At 49.5% G+C, this 20,000-nt stretch overlaps 1 protein-coding gene across 1 annotated transcript in view; it reads left to right on the forward strand.

Annotated features, from left to right (window-relative positions):
* LOC110513475 (intermembrane lipid transfer protein VPS13B) overlaps positions 1 to 20,000 on the forward strand; it is a gene marked incomplete at its 3' end in the record, with an annotated part of 690,119 nt that overhangs the window by 552,499 nt on the left and 117,620 nt on the right. The window contains 3 exon segments of the mRNA XM_090228566.1: positions 1,204 to 1,407; positions 11,379 to 11,505; positions 17,663 to 17,803. Coding sequence (XP_090084692.1) covers positions 1,204 to 1,407; positions 11,379 to 11,505; positions 17,663 to 17,803 — 472 coding nt within the window.

Raw genomic sequence — 20,000 nt, forward strand, 5'->3', positions numbered from 1 at the left:
GGAGGTAGTCTACATACTGGGAGAGGTTCAGTGACAGGTAGTCTACATACTGGGAGAGGTTCAGTGACAGGTAGTCTACATCCTGGGAGAGGTTCAGTGGGAGGTAGTCTACATCCTGGGAGAGGTTCAGTGGGAGGTAGTCTACATACTGGGAGAGGTTCAGTGGGAGATAGTCTACATACTGGGAGAGGTTCAGTCAGAGGTAGGCTACATACTGGGAGAGGTTCAGTCAGAGGTAGGCTACATACTGGGAGAGGTTCAGTGAGAGGTAGTCTACATACTGGGAGAGGTTCAGTCAGAGGTAGTCTACATACTGGGAGAGGTTCAGTGGGAGGTAGTCTACATACTGGGAGAGGTTCAGTGAGAGGTAGTCTACATACTGGGAGAGGTTCAGTGAGAGGTAGTCTACATACTGGGAGAGGTTCAGTGAGAGGTAGTCTACATACTGGGAGAGGTTCAGTGAGAGGTAGTCTACATACTGGGAGAGGTTGTCTACATACTGGGAAAAGTTGTCTACATACTGGGAGAAGTAGTCTACATACTGGGCGAGGTTCAGTGAGAGGTAGTCTACACACTGGGAGATGTTCAGTCAGAGGTAGTCTACACACTGGGAGAGGTTCAGTCAGAGGTAGTCTACATCCTGGGAGAGGTTCAGTGAGAGGTAGTCTACACACTGGGAGATGTTCAGTCAGAGGTAGTCTACACACTGGGAGAAGTAGTCTACACACTGGGAGAGGTTCAGTCAGAGGTAGTCTACACACTGGGAGAGGTTCAGTGAGAGGTAGTCTACTGCCCACCCAGGGTAGACTCTGACTGGTCTGGTCACATCACATTATAAACCAACCACAGCTCTGCAGGCTTAGTGGTTCGGTCAGCTGACACTGTGTCGTCTTGCCTCTATTGACTGTGACTGTTGGTTAGTGTGGAGGTAGCGAGCTGAAACAACCGCGGGTAGCCATGGTAACAGCTACATTATGCAACAAATGAGTCTCTCTGTGTTCAGAAGTGGTGTCATCATAGGTCAGGGAACTGACTGATTCCCATGCACTATAACAAACCCGAATGAGCCCCAGGGGGTGATGGGTAATGCTGATCACATGACAGAGGTCTGGCCGGTCTGCGTTCCAGTCTGTTTCAGGTGATGTTATTGTGGCTGTTTAACCTCATAACGTCTCTCTCCCTCACCCTGTTTTCCTCCCCCAGGCGAGCGTTGAACCTGGGCATCCTGCGCGACCCGGGGTCAGAGGTGGAGGACCGTCAGTACCAGCTGGATCTGCAGTCCATCAACATCGGTACCGCCCAATGGGAGCAGCTCAAACCAGAGAAGGAGGGGTCTAAGGGGGGCGTGTCCACCGAGACAGAGAGGAACTCACAGAACCCTGCCCTGGAATGGAACATGGCCAGCAGGTACACAACCAATCACGGCAGACTACTGGGTATAACTAACCAATCAGGACACACTACTGGATACAACTAACCAATCAGGACAGACTACTGGGTATAACTAACCAATCAGGACACACTACTGGGTATAACTAACCAATCAGGGCAGACTACTGGGTACAATTAACCAATCAGGACAGACTATTGGGTATAACTAACCAATCAGGACACACTACTGGGTATAACTAACCAATCAGGACACACTACTGGGTACAACTAACCAATCAGGACAGACTCCTGGGTATAACTAACCAATCAGGACAGACTCCTGGGTACAACTAACCAATCAGGACAGACTCCTGGGTATAACTATCTAGCCACTATCTAGTGCACTACTGGGCCCATAGGGCTCTGGTCTAACGTAGTGCACTACTGGGCCCATAGGGCTCTGGTCTAATGTAGTGCACTACTGGGTCCATAGGGCTCTGGTCTAATGTAGTGCACTACTGGGTCCATAGGGCTCTGGTCAGACGTAGTGCACTACTGGGTCCATAGGGCTCTGGTCTAATGTAGTGCACTACTGGGTCCATAGGGCTCTGGTCTAATGTAGTGCACTACTGGGTCCATAGGGCTCTGGTCTAATGTAGTGCACTACTGGGTCCATAGGGCTCTGGTCTAATGTAGTGCACTACTGGGCCCATAGGGCTCTGGTCTAACGTAGTGCACTACTGGGCCCATAGGGCTCTGGTCTAATGTAGTGCACTACTGGGTCCATAGGGCTCTGGTCTAATGTAGTGCACTACTGGGTCCATAGGGCTCTGGTCTAATGTAGTGCACTACTGGGTCCATAGGGCTCTGGTCAGACGTAGTGCACTACTGGGTCCATAGGGCTCTGGTCTAATGTAGTGCACTACTGGGTCCATAGGGCTCTGGTCTAATGTAGTGCACTACTGGGTCCATAGGGCTCTGGTCTAAGGTAGTGCACTACTGGGCCCATAGGGCTCTGGTCTAATGTAGTGCACTACTGGGCCCATAGGGCTCTGGTCAGACGTAGTGCACTACTGGGCCCGTAGGGCTCTGGTCTAAGGTAGTGCACTACTGGGCCCGTAGGGCTCTGGTCTAAGGTAGTGCACTACTGGGCCCGTAGGGCTCTGGTCTAACGTAGTGCACTACTGGGCCCATAGGGCTCTGGTCTAATGTAGTGCACTACTGGGCCCATAGGGCTCTGGTCTAATGTAGTGCACTAATGGGTCCATAGGGCTCTGGTCTAATGTAGTGCACTACTGGGTCCATAGGGCTCTGGTCTAATGTAGTGCACTACTGGGTCCATAGGGCTCTGGTCTAATGTAGTGCACTACTGGGTCCATAGGGCTCTGGTCAGACGTAGTGCACTACTGGGTCCATAGGGCTCTGGTCTAATGTAGTGCACTACTGGGTCCATAGGGCTCTGGTCTAATGTAGTGCACTACTGGGTCCATAGGGCTCTGGTCTAATGTAGTGCACTACTGGGCCCATAGGGCTCTGGTCTAACGTAGTGCACTACTGGGCCCATAGGGCTCTGGTCTAATGTAGTGCACTACTGGGCCCATAGGGCTCTGGTCTAATGTAGTGCACTACTGGGTCCATAGGGCTCTGGTCTAATGTAGTGCACTACTGGGCCCATAGGGCTCTGGTCAGACGTAGTGCACTACTGGGCCCGTAGGGCTCTGGTCTAAGGTAGTGCACTACTGGGCCCGTAGGGCTCTGGTCTAAGGTAGTGCACTACTGGGCCCGTAGGGCTCTGGTCTAACGTAGTGCACTACTGGGCCCATAGGGCTCTGGTCTAATGTAGTGCACTACTGGGCCCATAGGGCTCTGGTCTAATGTAGTGCACTACTGGGTCCATAGGGCTCTGGTCTAATGTAGTGCACTAATGGGTCCATAGGGCTCTGGTCTAATGTAGTGCACTACTGGGCCCATAGGGCTCTGGTCTAATGTAGTGCACTACTGGGCCCATAGGGCTCTGGTCTAATGTAGTGCACTACTGGGCCCATAGGGCTCTGGTCAAACGCAGTGCACTACATAGGGTATAGGGTACTATTTGGGCCACTCGTCTGCTTGGTTCCCCCCGTACAGACTCATAATTACAAAGCCCGTCATGTTTCATAGAGAACCGGGAGCTAAAACAAGCAGACGTTTTACGGCCTGTTTGACTTGGCTGGTTTTTTCAGCTGTGTGTTTTCAGAAGGACCCAGAATCCCCGGCGTCGCTGAAAGGCATTCCTGATGAGTTCCCTGTCAGATAGAAATACATTAGAATAGAGCAGCATGCCGCGTAACCATGGAGACGCACTGTCTCACACACACACACACACACATACTGAGGGAGACACACACAGAGAGACACACTGAGAGAGGCACAGTCACACACACACACACACTGAGAGAGGCACAGTCACACACACACACACTGAGAGAGACACACACTGAGAGACACATAGTCACACACACACACACACACACACACACACACACACTGAGAGACACACACACTGAAAGACACACACACACTCAGACACACACTGAAAGACACACACACACTGAGAGACACACACACACTGAAAGACACACACACACTAAGAGAGACACACACACACTAAGAGAGACACACACTGAAAGACACACACACACTGAGAGACACACACACTGAAAGAGACACACACACACTGAGAGAGACACACACACACTGAGAGAGACACACACACACTGAGACGAGACACACACACACTGAGAGAGACACACACACACTAAGAGAGACACACACACACTGAAAGAGACACACACACACTGAGAGACACACACACTGAAAGACACACACACACACTGAGACACACACTGAAAGACACACACACACTGAGAGACACACACACACTGAAAGACACACACACACTAAGAGAGACACACACACACTGAAAGACACACACACACACTAAGAGAGAGACACACACTGAGAGAGACACACACACTGAGAGAGACACACACACACTGAGAGAGACACACACACACTAAGAGAGACACACACACACTGAGAGAGACACACACACACTGAGAGAGACACACACACACTGAAAGACACACACACACACTAAGAGAGAGACACACACTGAGAGAGACACACACACTGAGAGAGACACACACACACTGAGAGAGACACACACACACTAAGAGAGACACACACACACTGAGAGAGACACACACACACTGAGAGACACACACACACAGTGCTTCAGTGTGTAGGACTCCTCTTTTTGCCAATAGAGTTGAGGTCAGAGCTGAGCCCAGCCAATAGAGTTGAGGTCAGAGCTGAGCCCAGCCAATAGAGTTGGTGTCAGAGCTGAGCCCAGCCAATAGAGTTGAGGTCAGAGCTGAGCCCAGCCAATAGAGTTGGTGTCAGAGCTGAGCCCAGCCAATAGAGTTGGTGTCAGAGCTGAGCCCAGCCAATAGAGTTGGTGTCAGAGCTGAGCCCAGCCAATAGAGTTGGTGTCAGAGCTGAGCCCAGCCAATAGAGTTGAGGTCAGAGCTGAGCCCAGCCAATAGAGTTGAGGTCAGAGCTGAGCCCAGCCAATAGAGTTGAGGTCAGAGCTGAGCCCAGCCAATAGAGTTGGGGAACACTCCATCACTCAGACATCATTTACAGATAACCAGGGAACACTCCATCACTCAGACATCATTTACGGATAACCAGGGAACACTCCATCAATCAGACATCATTTACAGATAACCAGGGGAACACTCCATCACTCAGACATCATTAACAGATAACCAGAGAACACTCCATCACTCAGACATCATTAACAGATAACCAGGGGAACACTCCATCACTCAGACATCATTTACAGATAACCAGGGAACACTCCATCAATCAGACATCATTTACAGATAACCAGGGAACACTCCATCACTCAGACATCATTTACAGATAACCAGGGGAACACTCCATCACTCAGACATCATTAACAGATAACCAGGGAACCCTCCATCACTCAGACATCATTTACAGATAACCAGGGGACACTCCATCACTCAGACATCATTTACAGATAACCAGGGAACACTCCATCACTCAGACATCATTTACAGATAACCAGGGAACACTCCATCACTCAGACATCATTTACAGATAACCAGGGAACACTAGGGATGTTCTCTGTTTAGTGAGTCCTCCAGGTCAGAGGCAGTAGGGATGACCAGGGATGTTCTCTGTTTAGTGAGTCCTCCAGATCAGAGGCAGTAGATGACCAGGGATGTTCTCTGTTTAGTGAGTCCTCCAGATCAGAGGCAGTAGATGACCAGGGATGTTCTCTGTTTAGTGAGTCCTCCAGATCAGAGGCAGTAGGGATGACCAGGGATGTTCTCTGTTTAGTGAGTCCTCCAGATCATAGGCAGTAGGGATGACCAGGGATGTTCTCTGTTTAGTGAGTCCTCCAGATCAGAGGCAGTAGGGATGACCAGGGATGTTCTCTGTTTAGGGAGTCCACCAGATCAGAGGCAGTAGGGATGACCAGGGATGTTCTCTGTTTAGTGAGTCCTCCAGATCAGCGACAGTAGGGATGACCAGGGATGTCCTCTGTTTAGTGAGTCCTCCAGATCAGCGACAGTAGGGATGACCAGGGATGTTCTCTGTTTAGTGAGTCCTCCAGATCAGAGGCAGTAGGGATGACCAGGGATGTTCTCTGTTTAGTGAGTCCTCCAGATCAGAGGCAGTAGGGATGACCAGGGATGTTCACTGTTTAGTGAGTCCTCCAGATCAGAGGCAGTAGGGATGACCAGGGATGTTCTCTGTTTAGTGAGTCCACCAGATCATAGGCAGTAGGGATGTTCTCTGTTTAGTGAGTCCTCCAGATCAGAGGCAGTAGGGATGACCAGGGATGTTCTCTGTTTAGTGAGTCCTCCAGATCAGAGGCAGTAGGGATGACCAGGGATGTTCTCTGTTTAGTGAGTCCTCCAGATCAGAGGCAGTAGGGATGACCAGGGATGTTCTCTGTTTAGTGAGTCCTCCAGATCAGAGACAGTAGGGATGACCAGGGATGTTCTCTGTTTAGTGAGTCCTCCAGATCAGAGGCAGTAGGGATGACCAGGGATGTTCTCTGTTTAGTGAGTCCTCCAGATCAGAGGCAGTAGGGATGACCAGGGATGTTCTCTGTTTAGTGAGTCCTCCAGATCAGAGGCAGTAGGGATGACCAGGGATGTTCTCTGTTTAGTGAGTCCTCCAGATCAGAGGCAGTAGGGATGGACCAGGGATGCTCTCTGTTTAGTGAGTCCTCCAGATCAGAGGCAGTAGGGATGACCAGGGATGTTCTCTGTTTAGTGAGTCCTCCAGATCAGAGACAGTAGTAATGACCAGGGATGTTCTCTGTTTAGTGAGTCCTCCAGATCAGAGGCAGTAGGGATGACCAGGGATGTTCTCTGTTTAGTGAGTCCTCCAGATAAGAGGCAGTAGGAATGACCAGGGATGTTCTCTGTTTAGTGAGTCCTCCAGATCAGAGGCAGTAGGGATGACCAGGGATGTTCTCTGTTTAGTGAGTCCTCCAGATCAGAGGCAGTAGGGATGACCAGGGATGTTCTCTGTTTAGTGAGTCCTCCAGATCAGAGGCTAGTAGGGATGACCAGGGATGTGCTCTGTTTAGTGAGTCATCCAGATCAGAGGCAGTAGGGATGACCAGGGATGTTCTCTGTTTAGTGAGTCCTCCAGATCAGAGGCAGTAGGGATGACCAGGGATGTTCTCTGTTTAGTGAGTCCTCCAGATCAGAGACAGTAGGGATGGACCAGGGATGTTCTCTGTTTAGTGAGTCCTCCAGATCAGAGGCAGTAGGGATGACCAGGGATGTTCTCTGTTTAGTGAGTCCTCCAGATCAGAGGCAGTAGGGATGACCAGGGATGTTCTCTGTTTAGTGAGTCCTCCAGATCAGAGGCAGTAGAGATGACCAGGGATGTTCTCTGTTTAGTGAGTCCTCCAGATCAGAGGCAGTAGGGAGGACCAGGGATGTTCTCTGTTTAGTGAGTCCTCCAGATCAGAGGCAGTAGGGATGACCAGGGATGTTCTCTGTTTAGTGAGTCCTCCAGATCAGAGGCAGTAGGGATGACCAGGGATGTTCTCTGTTTAGTGAGTCCTCCAGATCAGAGGCAGTAGAGTATGACCAGGGATGTTCTCTGTTTAGTGAGTCCTCCAGATCAGAGACAGTAGGGATGACCAGGGATGTTCTCTGTTTAGTGAGTCCTCCAGATCAGAGGCAGTAGGGATGACCAGGGATGTTCTCTGTTTAGTGAGTCCTCCAGATCAGAGACAGTAGGGATGACCAGGGATGTTCTCTGTTTAGTGAGTCCTCCAGGTCAGAGGCAGTAGGGAGGGACCAGGGATGTTCTCTGTTTAGTGAGTCCTCCAGATCAGAGACAGTAGGGATGGACCAGGGATGTTCTCTGTTTAGTGAGTCCTCCAGATCAGAGGCAGTAGGGATGACCAGGGATGTTCTCTGTTTAGTGAGTCCTCCAGATCAGAGGCAGTAGGGATGACCAGGGATGACCTCTTGATAAGTGTGTGAATTGGACCATTTCCTGTCCTGCTAAACATTCTAAATGTAACGAATACTTTTGGGTTTCAGGGAAAATGAAAGGAGTAAAAAATACTTTATTTTCTTTAAGAATGTAGTGAAGTAAAAGTAAAAGCTGTCAAAAATAGTAAAGTTCAGATTCCCCAAAACACAACTTCAGTAGTACTTTATAGTATTTTATATTTAAGTACTTTACACCACTGCAGATGTACTGTACACAGTATCTTCCCTGGGACTCTGAGGCCTAGTTGGTAAACTGAGCCGGTTCTCTCTCTCTCTCTCTCTCTCTCTCTCTCTCTCTCTCTGTCTCTCTCTCTATCTCTCTCTCTCTCTCTTCCTCTCTCTCTCTCTCTCTCTCTCTCTCTGTGGTGAGGGATGGCACCTGTCCCATGCAACGGGACACTCACTGTTTCACTGTAACTCTGAAGGAGATTACCCAGAACCTCGAGGACCCTCTCTCTGTCTCCCAGATCATTCCAACTCCTCGGGAAACCAGCCCACTCAAAGTAACTCTCAGAGAAACAGTGATCTGGCCTGCCTCCCCCGAGGATACGGGTAACACACACAGTGAATGTCAGAACAGTACCGTAGGGCCACCTAGGAATCGTTCTGCTGTAATCCTCCTGGCTCTGTAGAAGTATCGGAGGCTCCGCAGTTTGGTTGTTTTAATAGAGGCAACAGATGTGGTAATTAACACCGTCTTCTACCGATCGCTTGTATATATTAGTTTTTTGCTGCTAACAAATGTTTCCCACAAATATAGAGCTTGATTGTTGGAATGAACATGAATGAGGTTTTGGTCGTTTTAAATGATCTTAAGCTGAGGTCTTTTTGTGTTTCTTATTAATAGAGGCTTGTCAAATAACGTCCCCCCTAACGCCCCCCCTAACACCCCCCCTAACACACCCCCCCTAACACACCCCCCCTAACACACCCCCCCTAACACACCCCCCCTAACACACCCCCCTAACACACCCCCCCCTAACACACCCCCCCTAACACACCCCCCTAACACACCCCCCCTAACACACCCCCCTAACACACCCCCCCTAACACACCCCCCCTAACACACCCCCCCTAACACACCCCCCTAACACACACCCCCTAACACACACCCCCTAACACACCCCCCCTAACACACCCCCTAACACACCCCCTAACACACCCCCCCTAACACACCCCCTAACACACCCCCCCTAACACACCCCCCCTAACACACCCCCTAACACACCCCCCCTAACACACCCCCTAACACACCCCCCCTAACACACCCCCCCTAACACACCCCCTAACACACCCCCCCTAACACACCCCCCCTAACACACCCCCCCTAACACACCCCCCCTAACACACCCCCTAACACACCCCCTAACACACCCCCCCTAACACACCCCCTAACACACCCCCCTAACACACACCCCCGTCTCGCTTCCAGCGTCACTGTGTTGGAGCTGAAGTAGGAGCTGTCCAGGTACAGACATAATCCACAGGTTGGACCCTGTGGAGTGTGTGGTATTGTAGAGGACATATTCCACAGGTTGGACCCTGTGGAGTGTGTGGTATTGTAGAGGTTAGTTACAGACATATTCCACAGGTTGGACCCTGTGGAGTGTGTGGTATTGTAGAGGTTAGTTACAGACATATTCCACAGGTTGGACCCTGTGGAGTGTGTGGTACTGTAGAGGTTAGTTACAGACATATTCCACAGGTTGGACCCTGTGGAGTGTGTGGTATTGTAGAGGTTAGTTACAGACATATTCCACAGGTTGGACCCTGTGGAGTGTGTGGTATTGTAGAGGACATATACCACATGTTGGACCCTGTGGAGTGTGTGGTACTGTAGAGGTTAGTTACAGACATATACCACAGGTTGGACCCTGTGGAGTGTGTGGTACTGTAGAGGTTAGTTACAGACATATACCACAGGTTGGACCCTGTGGAGTGTGTGGTATTGTAGAGGTTAGTTACAGACATATACCACAGGTTGGACCCTGTGGAGTGTGTGGTATTGTAGAGGTTAGTTACAGACATATTCCACAGGTTGGAGCCTGTGGAGTGTGTGGTACTGTAGAGGTTAGTTACAGACATATTCCACAGGTTGGACCCTGTGGAGTGTGTGGTACTGTAGAGGTTAGTTACAGACATATTCCACAGGTTGGACCCTGTGGAGTGTGTGGTATTGTAGAGGACATATACCACATGTTGGACCCTGTGGAGTGTGTGGTATTGTAGAGGACATATACCACATGTTGGACCCTGTGGAGTGTGTGGTATTGTAGAGGTTAGTTACAGACATATTCCACAGGTTGGACCCTGTGGAGTGTGTGGTATTGTAGAGGACATATACCACATGTTGGACCCTGTGGAGTGTGTGGTACTGTAGAGGTTAGTTACAGACATATTCCACAGGTTGGACCCTGTGGAGTGTGTGGTACTGTAGAGGTTAGTTACAGACATATTCCACAGGTTGGACCCTGTGGAGTGTGTGGTATTGTAGAGGACATATACCACATGTTGGACCCTGTGGAGTGTGTGGTATTGTAGAGGACATATACCACATGTTGGACCCTGTGGAGTGTGTGGTATTGTAGAGGTTAGTTACAGACATATTCCACAGGTTGGACCCTGTGGAGTGTGTGGTATTGTAGAGGACATATACCACATGTTGGACCCTGTGGAGTGTGTGGTACTGTAGAGGTTAGTTACAGACATATTCCACAGGTTGGACCCTGTGGAGTGTGTGGTATTGTAGAGGACATATACCACATGTTGGACCCTGTGGAGTGTGTGGTACTGTTGAGGTTAGTTACAGACATATTCCACAGGTTGGACCCTGTGGAGTGTGTGGTACTGTAGAGGTTAGTTACAGACATATTCCACAGGTTGGACCCCCCCCCCCCCCCCACAGTATCAGGAGACACCAGGAGAGGAGAGCCATCCTCACCCCCATCCTGACATCTCTCTCTGTTCTTCCCCCCCCCCACAGTATCAGGAGACACCAGGAGAGGAGAGCCATCCTCACCCCCATCCTGACCTCTCTCTCTGTTCCCCCCCCCCCCCCCCCACCCCCAGTATCAGGAGACACCAGGAGAGGAGAGCCATCCTCACCCCCATCCTGACCTCTCTCTCTGCTCCCCCCCCCCCCCCCCCACCCCCAGTATCAGGAGACACCAGGAGAGGAGAGCCATCCTCACCCCCATCCTGACATCTCTCTCTGTTCTTCCCCCCCCCCACCCCCAGTATCAGAAGACACCAGGAGAGGAGAGCCATCCTCACCCCCATCCTGACCTCTCTCTCTGTTCCCCCCCCCCCCCCCCCACCCCCAGTATCAGGAGACACCAGGAGAGGAGAGCCATCCTCACCCCCATCCTGACATCTCTCTCTGTTCTTCCCCCCCCCCACCCCCAGTATCAGAAGACACCAGGAGAGGAGAGCCATCCTCACCCCCATCCTGACGGACTTCTCTGTCAGAGTGACAGCAGCACCTGCCATCATATTCAGCAAGCCCAGATCCCCTGACAACAGACAAGTGGAGGTTAGTATGAGGCACCATGAACCCAGAACCTTTACAGTGAGGTTTAAACATGAACCCAGAACCTTTACAGTGAGGGTTTAAACATGAACCCATAACCTTTACAGTGAGATTTAAACATGAACCCAGAACCTTTACAGTGAGGTTTAAACATGAACCCAGAACCTTTACAGTGAGGTTTAAACATGAACCCAGAACCTTTACAGTGAGATTTAAACATGAACCCAGAACCTTTACAGTGAGGTATCAACATGAACCCAGAACCTTTACAGTGAGGTTTAAACATGAACCCAGAACCTTTACAGTGAGGTTTAAACATGAACCCAGAACCTTTACAGTGAGGTATCAACATGAACCCAGAACCTTTACAGTGAGGTTTAAACATGAACCCAGAACCTTTACAGTGAGATTTAAACATGAACCCAGAACCTTTACAGTGAGATTTAAACATGAACCCAGAACCTTTACAGTGAGGTTTAAACATGAACCCAGAACCTTTACAGTGAGGTATCAACATCAACCCTGAACCTTTACAGTGAGGTATCAACATGAACCCATAACCTTTACAGTGAGATTTAAACATGAACCCAGAACCTTTACAGTGAGGTTTAAACATGAACCCAGAACCTTTACAGTGAGGTATCAACATGAACCCAGAACCTTTACAGTGAGGTTTAAACATGAACCCAGAACCTTTACAGTGAGGTTTAAACATGAACCCAGAACCTTTACAGTGAGGTATCAACATGAACCCAGAACCTTTACAGTGAGGTTTAAACATGAACCCAGAACCTTTACAGTGAGATTTAAACATGAACCCAGAACCTTTACAGTGAGGTTTAAACATGAACCCATAACCTTTACAGTGAGGTTTAAACATGAACCCAGAACCTTTACAGTGAGATTTAAACATGAACCCAGAACCTTTACAGTGAGGTTTAAACATGAACCCAGAACCTTTACAGTGAGGTATCAACATCAACCCAGAACCTTTACAGTGAGGTATCAACATGAAGCCAGAACCTTTACAGTGAGGTATCAACATGAACCCAGAACCTTTACAGTGAGGTTTAAACATGAACCCAGAACCTTTACAGTGAGGTATCAACATGAACCCAGAACCTTTACAGTGAGTTTTAAACATGATCCCAGAACCTTTACAGTGAGGTTTAAACATGAACCCAGAACCTTTACAGTGAGGTATCAACATGAACCCAGAACCTTTACAGTGAGGTATCAACATCAACCCAGAACCTTTACAGTGAGGGTTTAACATGAACCCAGAACCTTTAATATGAGGTTTTAACTTTAACCCAGAACATTTACAGTGAGGTATCAACATGAACCCAGAACCTCTACAGTGAGGTTTTAACATGAACCCAGAACCTTTACAGTGAGATTTAAACATGAACCCAGAACCTTTACAGTGAGGTTTAAACATGAGCCCAGAACCTTTACAGTGAGGTTTAAACATGAACCCAGAACCTTTACAGTGAGGTTTAAACATGAACCCAGAACCTTTACAGTGAGGTTTTAACATGAACCCAGAACCTTTACAGTGAGGGTTTAACATGAACCCAGAACCTTTACAGTGAGGTTTAAACATGAACCCAGAACCTTTACAGTGAGGTTTAAACATGAACCCAGAACCTTTACAGTGAGGGTTTAACATGAACCCAGAACCTTTAATATGAGGTTTTAACATGAACCCAGAACCTTTACAGTGAGGGTTTAACATGAACCCAGAACCTTTACAGTGAGGTTTTAACAATATGAAAAGTGTTTTATTCCTTAAAAACATAGGTGCTGGACAATGACCATTGCAGACATGATGCATGATGGGTGAAAAAAACAACTTGTGTATCACTAATAACTGCATAACAATGAGATGGGTACCTGTAGTAGTTCCAGAACATAATATATATTTACACAACGACCAAGGAAGTGAAGACAAATCAAATGACTTCAAATTAATGGAATAAACGGTCTGATATCAACCTCTTGGTTCAGACCTCTAGGAGACACAGTGGACTAACGGTCTGATATCAACCTCCTGGTTCAGACCTCTAGGGGACACAGTGGACTAACGGTCTGATATCAACCTCCTGGTTCAGACCTCTAGGAGACACAGTGGACTAACGGTCTGATATCAAACTCCTGGTTCAGACCTCTAGGAGACACAGTGGACTAACGGTCTGATATCAACCTCCTGGTTCAGACCTCTAGGAGACACAGTGGACTAACGATCTGATATCAAACTCCTGGTTCAGACCTCTAGCAGACACAGTGGACTAACGATCTGATATCAACCTCCTGGTTCAGACCTCTAGGAGACACAGTGGACTAACGATCTGATATCAACCTCTTGGTTCAAACCTCTAGGAGACACAGTGGACTAACGGTCTGATATCAACCTCCTGGTTCAGACCTCTAGGAGACACAGTGGACTAACGGTCTGATATCAACCTCCTGGTTCAGACCTCTAGGAGACACAGTGGACTAACGGTCTGATATCAAACTCCTGGTTCAGACCTCTAGGAGACACAGTGGACAAACGGTCTGATATCAACCTCCTGGTTCAGACCTCTAGGAGACACAGTGGACTAACGGTCTGATATCAAACTCCTGGTTCAGACCTCTAGGAGACACAGTGGACTAACGGTCTGATATCAACCTCCTGGTTCAGACCTCTAGGAGACACAGTGGACTACCGATCTGATATCAAACTCTTGGTTCAGACCTCTAGGAGACACAGTGGACTAACGGTCTGATATCAAACTCTTGGTTCAGACCTCTAGGAGACACAGTGGACTAACGGTCTGATATCAACCTCTTGGTTCAGACCTTTAGGAGACACGGTGGACTAACGGTCTGATATCAAACTCCTGGTTCAGACCTCTAGGAGACACAGTGGACTAACGGTCTGATATCAAACTCCTGGTTCAGACCTCTAGGAGACACAGTGGACTAACGGTCTGATATTAAACTCTTGGTTCAGACCTCTAGGAGACACAGTGGACAAACGGTCTGATATCAAACTCCTGGTTCAGACCTCTAGGAGACACAGTGGACAAACGGTCTGATATCAAACTCCTGGTTCAGACCTCTAGGCGACACAGTGGACAAACCATCTGATATCAAACTCCTGGTTCAGACCTCTAGGCGACACAGTGGACAACCCGTCTGATATCAAACTCTTGGTTCAGACCTCTAGGGGACACGGTGGACAAATGGTCTGATATCAAACTCTTGGTTCAGACCTCTAGGAGACACGGTGGACTAACGGTGAATCCAAATCAATTCTCTCCTCAGTTATAGATGATCAGGTTCTCCTCTCAGTTATAGATGATCAGGTTCTCCTCTCAGTTATAGATGATCAGGTTCTCCTCTCAGTTATAGATGATCAGGTTCTCCTCTCAGTTATAGATGATCAGCTTCTCCGCCTCCTAGGAGTCTAAACGTCTTCGATACGTATCTCAAAGAGTTAATGTTTTGACGAGCCTCTGGTCAGGGTCAGGGTCAGGGTCAGAGCCTCTATGAAATGCTCAGCCGCAGGGTTTCTCTGGTCAGGGTCAGGGTCAGAGCCTCTATGAAATGCTCAGCCGCAGGGTTTCTCTGGTCAGGGTCAGGGTTAGGGTCAGGGTCAGGGTTAGGGTCAGAGCCTCTATGAAATGCTCAGCCGCAGGGTTTCTCTGGTCAGGTTCAGGGTTAGGGTCAGAGCCTCTATGAAATGCTCAGCCGCAGGGTGTCTCTGGTCAGGGTTAGGGTCAGGGTTAGGGTTAGGGTCAGGGTTTCTCTGGTCAGGGTTAGGGTCAGGGTTTCTCTGGTCAGGGTCAGGGTTAGTGTTGAGGGTTTCTCTGGTCATGGTTAGGGTCAGGGTTAGGGTCAGGGTTAGGGTTTCTCTGGTCAGGGTCAGGGTTTCTCTGGTCAGGGTCAGGGTTAGGGTCAGGGTTTCTCTGGTCAGGGTCAGGGTTTCTCTGGTCAGGGTCAGTGTTTCTCTGGTCAGGGTCAGGGTTAGGGTCAGGGTTAGGGTCAGGGTTTCTCTGGTCAGGGTCAGGGTCAGGGTTTCTCTGGTCAGGGTCAAGGTTTCTCTGGTCAGGGTTAGGGTCAGGGTTAGGGTCAGGGTTTCTCTGGTCAGGGTTAGGGTCAGGGTTAGGGTCAGGGTTTCTCTGGTTAGGGTCAGGGTTAGGGTCAGGGTTTCTCTGGTCAGGGTCAGGGTTTCTCTGGTCAGGGTTAGGGTCAGGGTTTCTCTAGTCAGGGTCAGGGTTAGGGTCAGGGTTTCTCTGGTCAGGGTCAGGGTTAGGGTCAGGGTTTCTCTGGTCAAGGTCAGGGTTTCTCTGGTCAAGGTCAGGGTTTCTCTGGTCAGGGTTAGGGTCAGGGTTAGGGTTAGGGTCAGGGTTTCTCTGGTCAGGGTTAGGGTCAGGGTTTCTCTGGTTAGGGTCAGGGTTAGCGTCAGGGTTTCTCTGGTCAGGGTCAGGGTTTCTCTGGTCAGGGTCAGGGTTAGGGTCAGGGTTTCTCTGGTCAGGGTTAGGGTCAGGGTTTCTCTGGTCAGGGTCAGGGTCAGGGTTTCTCTGGTCAGGGTCAGGGTTTCTCTGGTCAGGGTCAGTGTTTCTCTGGTCAGGGTCAGGGTTAGGGTTAGGGTCAGGGTTTCTCTGGTCAGGGTCAGGGTTTCTCTGGTCAGGGTCAGGGTTTCTCTGGTTAGGGTCAGGGTTAGGGTCAGGGTTTCTCTGGTCAGGATTAGGGTCAGGGTTTGGGTCAGGGTTTCTCTGGTTAGGGTCAGGGTTAGGGTCAGGGTTTTTCTGGTCAGGGTCAGGGTTTCTCTGGTCAGGGTTAGGGTCAGGGTTTCTCTGGTCAGGGTCAGGGTTAGGGTCAGGGTTTCTCTGGTCAGGGTTAGGGTCAGGGTTTCTCTGGTCAGGGTCAGGGTTTCTCTGGTCAGGGTCAGGGTCAGGGTTAGGGTTAGGGTCAGGGTTTCTCTGGTCAGGGTTAGGGTCAGGGTTTCTCTGGTTAGGGTCAGGGTTAGCGTCAGGGTTTCTCTGGTCAGGGTCAGGGTTTCTCTGGTCAGGGTTAGTGTCAGGGTTTCTCTGGTCATGGTTAGGGTCAGGGTCAGGGTTAGGGTCAGGGTCAGGGTTTCTCTGGTCAGGGTCAGGGTTTCTCTGGTCAGGGTCAGGGTTAGGGTCAGGGTTTCTCTGGTCAGGGTTAGGGTCAGGGTTTCTCTGGTCAGGGTCAGGGTTAGGGTCAGGGTTAGGGTCAGGGTTTCTCTGGTCAGGGTCAGGGTTTCTCTGGTCAGGGTCAGGATTTCTCTGGTCAGGGTCAGTGTTTTTCTGGTCAGGGTCAGGGTTAGGGTCAGGGTTTCTCTGGTCAGGGTCAGGGTCAGGGTTTCTCTGGTCAGGGTTTCTCTGGTCAGGGTTAGGGTCAGGGTTAGGGTCAGGGTTTCTCTGGTCAGGGTCAGGGTCAGGGTTTCTCTGGTCAGGGTTTCTCTGGTCAGGGTTAGGGTCAGGGTTAGGGTCAGGGTTTCTCTGGTCAGGGTTAGGGTCAGGGTTAGGGTCAGGGTTTCTCTGGTTAGGGTCAGGGTTAGGGTCAGGGTTTCTCTGGTCAGGGTTAGGGTCAGGGTTTCTCTGGTCAGGGTCAGGGTTAGGGTCAGGGTTTCTCTGGTCAGGGTCAGGGTTAGGGTCAGGGTTTCTCTGGTCAGGGTCAGGGTTTCTCTGGTCAGGGTCAGGGTTTGGTCTCTCTCTGTCCTAACAGGAGGTGTGGTCTCTCTCTGTCCCAACAGGAGGTGATGGTGTTTATATTGTCTCTCTCTGTCCCAACAGGAGGTGCTGGTGTTTATATTCTCTCTCTCTCTGTCCCAACAGGAGGTGATGGTGTTTATATTGTCTCTCTCTGTCCCAACAGGAGGTGCTGGTGTTTATATGGTCTCTCTCTCTCTGTCCCAACAGGAGGTGTGGTCTCTCTCTGTCCCAACAGGAGGTGCTGGTGTTTATATTGTCTCTCTCTCTGTCCCAACAGGAGGTGGTGGTGTTTATATTGTCTCTCTCTGTCCCAACAGGAGGTGCTGGTGTTTATATGGTCTCTCTCTCTCTGTCCCAACAGGAGTTGTGGTCTCTCTCTGTCCCAACAGGAGGTGCTGGTGTTTATATTGTCTCTCTCTCTGTCCCAACAGGAGGTGCTGGTGTGTGGTCACTCCCTGGAGGTGAACGTAACATCTAGTCTGCAGTTCTTCCTCAGTGTGGCCCAGGTCCACCTGCTGCAGCTACTGTTCCGAGCCAACATGGTGGAGAGACCTGCCCCAGAGACAAGCCAGGTAAGAGATGGTCACATCCCAACTCAGGTAAACATGGTGGAGGGCTTTATACACTGGGTACCAGTACTGAGTTAATGATAACATGGCTATATACACTGGGTACCAGTACTGAGTCAATGATAACATGGCTATATACACTGGGTACCAGTGATAGATAATTGAGTAATAATACAGGATAGATAATAGACAGTAACAGCAGTATACTGTAGGTAGGGGTAAAGGATAGATAATAGACAGTAACAGCAGTATACTGTAGGTAGGGGTAAAGGATAGATAATAGACAGTAACAGCAGTATACTGTAGGTAGGGGTAAAGGATAGATAATAGACAGTAACAGCAGTATACTGTAGGTAGGGGTAAAGGATAGATAATAGACAGTAACAGCAGTATACTGTAGGTAGGGGTAAAGGATAGATAACAGACAGTAACAGCAGTATACTGTAGGTAGGGGTAAAGGATAGATAATAGACAGTAACAGCAGTATACTGTAGGTAGGGGTAAAGGATAGATAATAGACAGTAACAGCAGTATACTGTAGGTAGGGGTAAAGGATAGATAATAGACAGTAACAGCAGTATACTGTAGGTAGGGGTAAAGGATAGATAATAGACAGTAACAGCCTACATCAGAGAGACTCTACATCAGGGAGACTCTACATCAGGGAGACTCTACATCAGGGAGACTCTACATCAGGGAGACTCTACATCAGGGAGACTCTACATCAGGGAGACTCTACATCAGGGAGACTCTACATCAGGGAGACTCTACATCAGGGTACATCAGGGAGACTCTACATCAGGGAGACTCTACATCAGGGAGACTCTACATCAGGGAGACTCTACATCAGGGAGACTCTACATCAGGGAGACCCTACATCAGGGAGACTCTACATCAGGGAGACTCTACATCAGGGAGACTCTACATCAGGGAGACTCTACATCAGGGAGACTCTACATCAGGGAGACCCTACATCAGGGAGACTCTACATCAGGGAGACTCTACATCAGGGAGACCCTACATCAGGGAGACTCTACATCAGGGTACATCAGGGAGACTCTACATCAGGGAGACTCTACATCAGGGAGACTCTACATCAGGGAGACTCTACATCAGGGAGACTCTACATCAGGGAGACCCTACATCAGGGAGACTCTACATCAGGGAGACTCTACATCAGGGAGACTCTACATCAGGGAGACCCTACATCAGGGAGACTCTACATCAGGGAGACTCTACATCAGGGAGACTCTACATCAGGGAGACTCTACATCAAGGAGACCCTACATCAGGGAGACCCTACATCAGGGAGACTCTACATCAGGGAGACTACATCAAGGAGACTCTACATCAGGGAGACTCTACATCAGGGAGACTCTACATCAAGGAGACTCTACATCAGGGAGACTCTACATCAGGAATAGGTTGCATTCCATTCCCATAATCAATACTCGTTATTGATTATGTAGTGCTATAAATAACCAGTGTTTTTTTTTAATGAAATAGTGGTAGTGGAGGAGGAGGAAGGGAGAGGAGGAGGAGGGAGAGGAGAGGAGGAAGGGAGAGGAGAGGAGAGGAGGCTTGTCCTTCATCTGTTTGTGGTTTTAGAGGAGGAGGAGGGGAGAGGAGGAGGAGAGGAGGCTTGTCCTTCATCTGTTTGTGGTTTGAGAGGAGGAGGATTCTTGTGGAGTCCTCACTCTGCTCCCGGTGATTCATCCTCTGTTGCCTCTGTTACATGGTGCTGTAATAGAGGTTGTTATGGTCCTGCTGGGAGAGGTTGTTACGGTACCCAGGGGTCACCTGGGGTCAGGACATGATACTTAGCAGCTCCTGTCTCTCCTCTATGGGCCGAGCACTCCCTCCTCATCTATCTACAGCCCGGAGAGGAGAGAGCAGGAGAGGAGTTATACACTGACTGTACAAAACATTAGGAACACCATGGACTCTACAAGGTGTAGAAAGAGTTCCACAGGGATGCTGGTCCATGTTGACTCTACAAGGTGTTGAAAGCGTTCCACAGGGATGCTGGCCCATGTTGACTCTACAAGGTGTTGAAAGCGTTCCACAGGGATGCTGGTCCATGTTGACTCTACAAGGTGTCTAAAGCGTTCCACAGGGATGCTGGTCCATGTTGACTCTACAAGGTGTCTACAGCGTTCCACAGGGATGCTGGTCCAGGTTGACTCTACAAGGTGTAGAA

Source organism: Oncorhynchus mykiss, unplaced genomic scaffold (genome assembly GCF_057628025.1).
Source record: "Oncorhynchus mykiss isolate SJ-2025 unplaced genomic scaffold, ASM5762802v1 scaffold93, whole genome shotgun sequence".
Classification (NCBI taxonomy): Eukaryota; Metazoa; Chordata; class Actinopteri; order Salmoniformes; family Salmonidae; genus Oncorhynchus; species Oncorhynchus mykiss.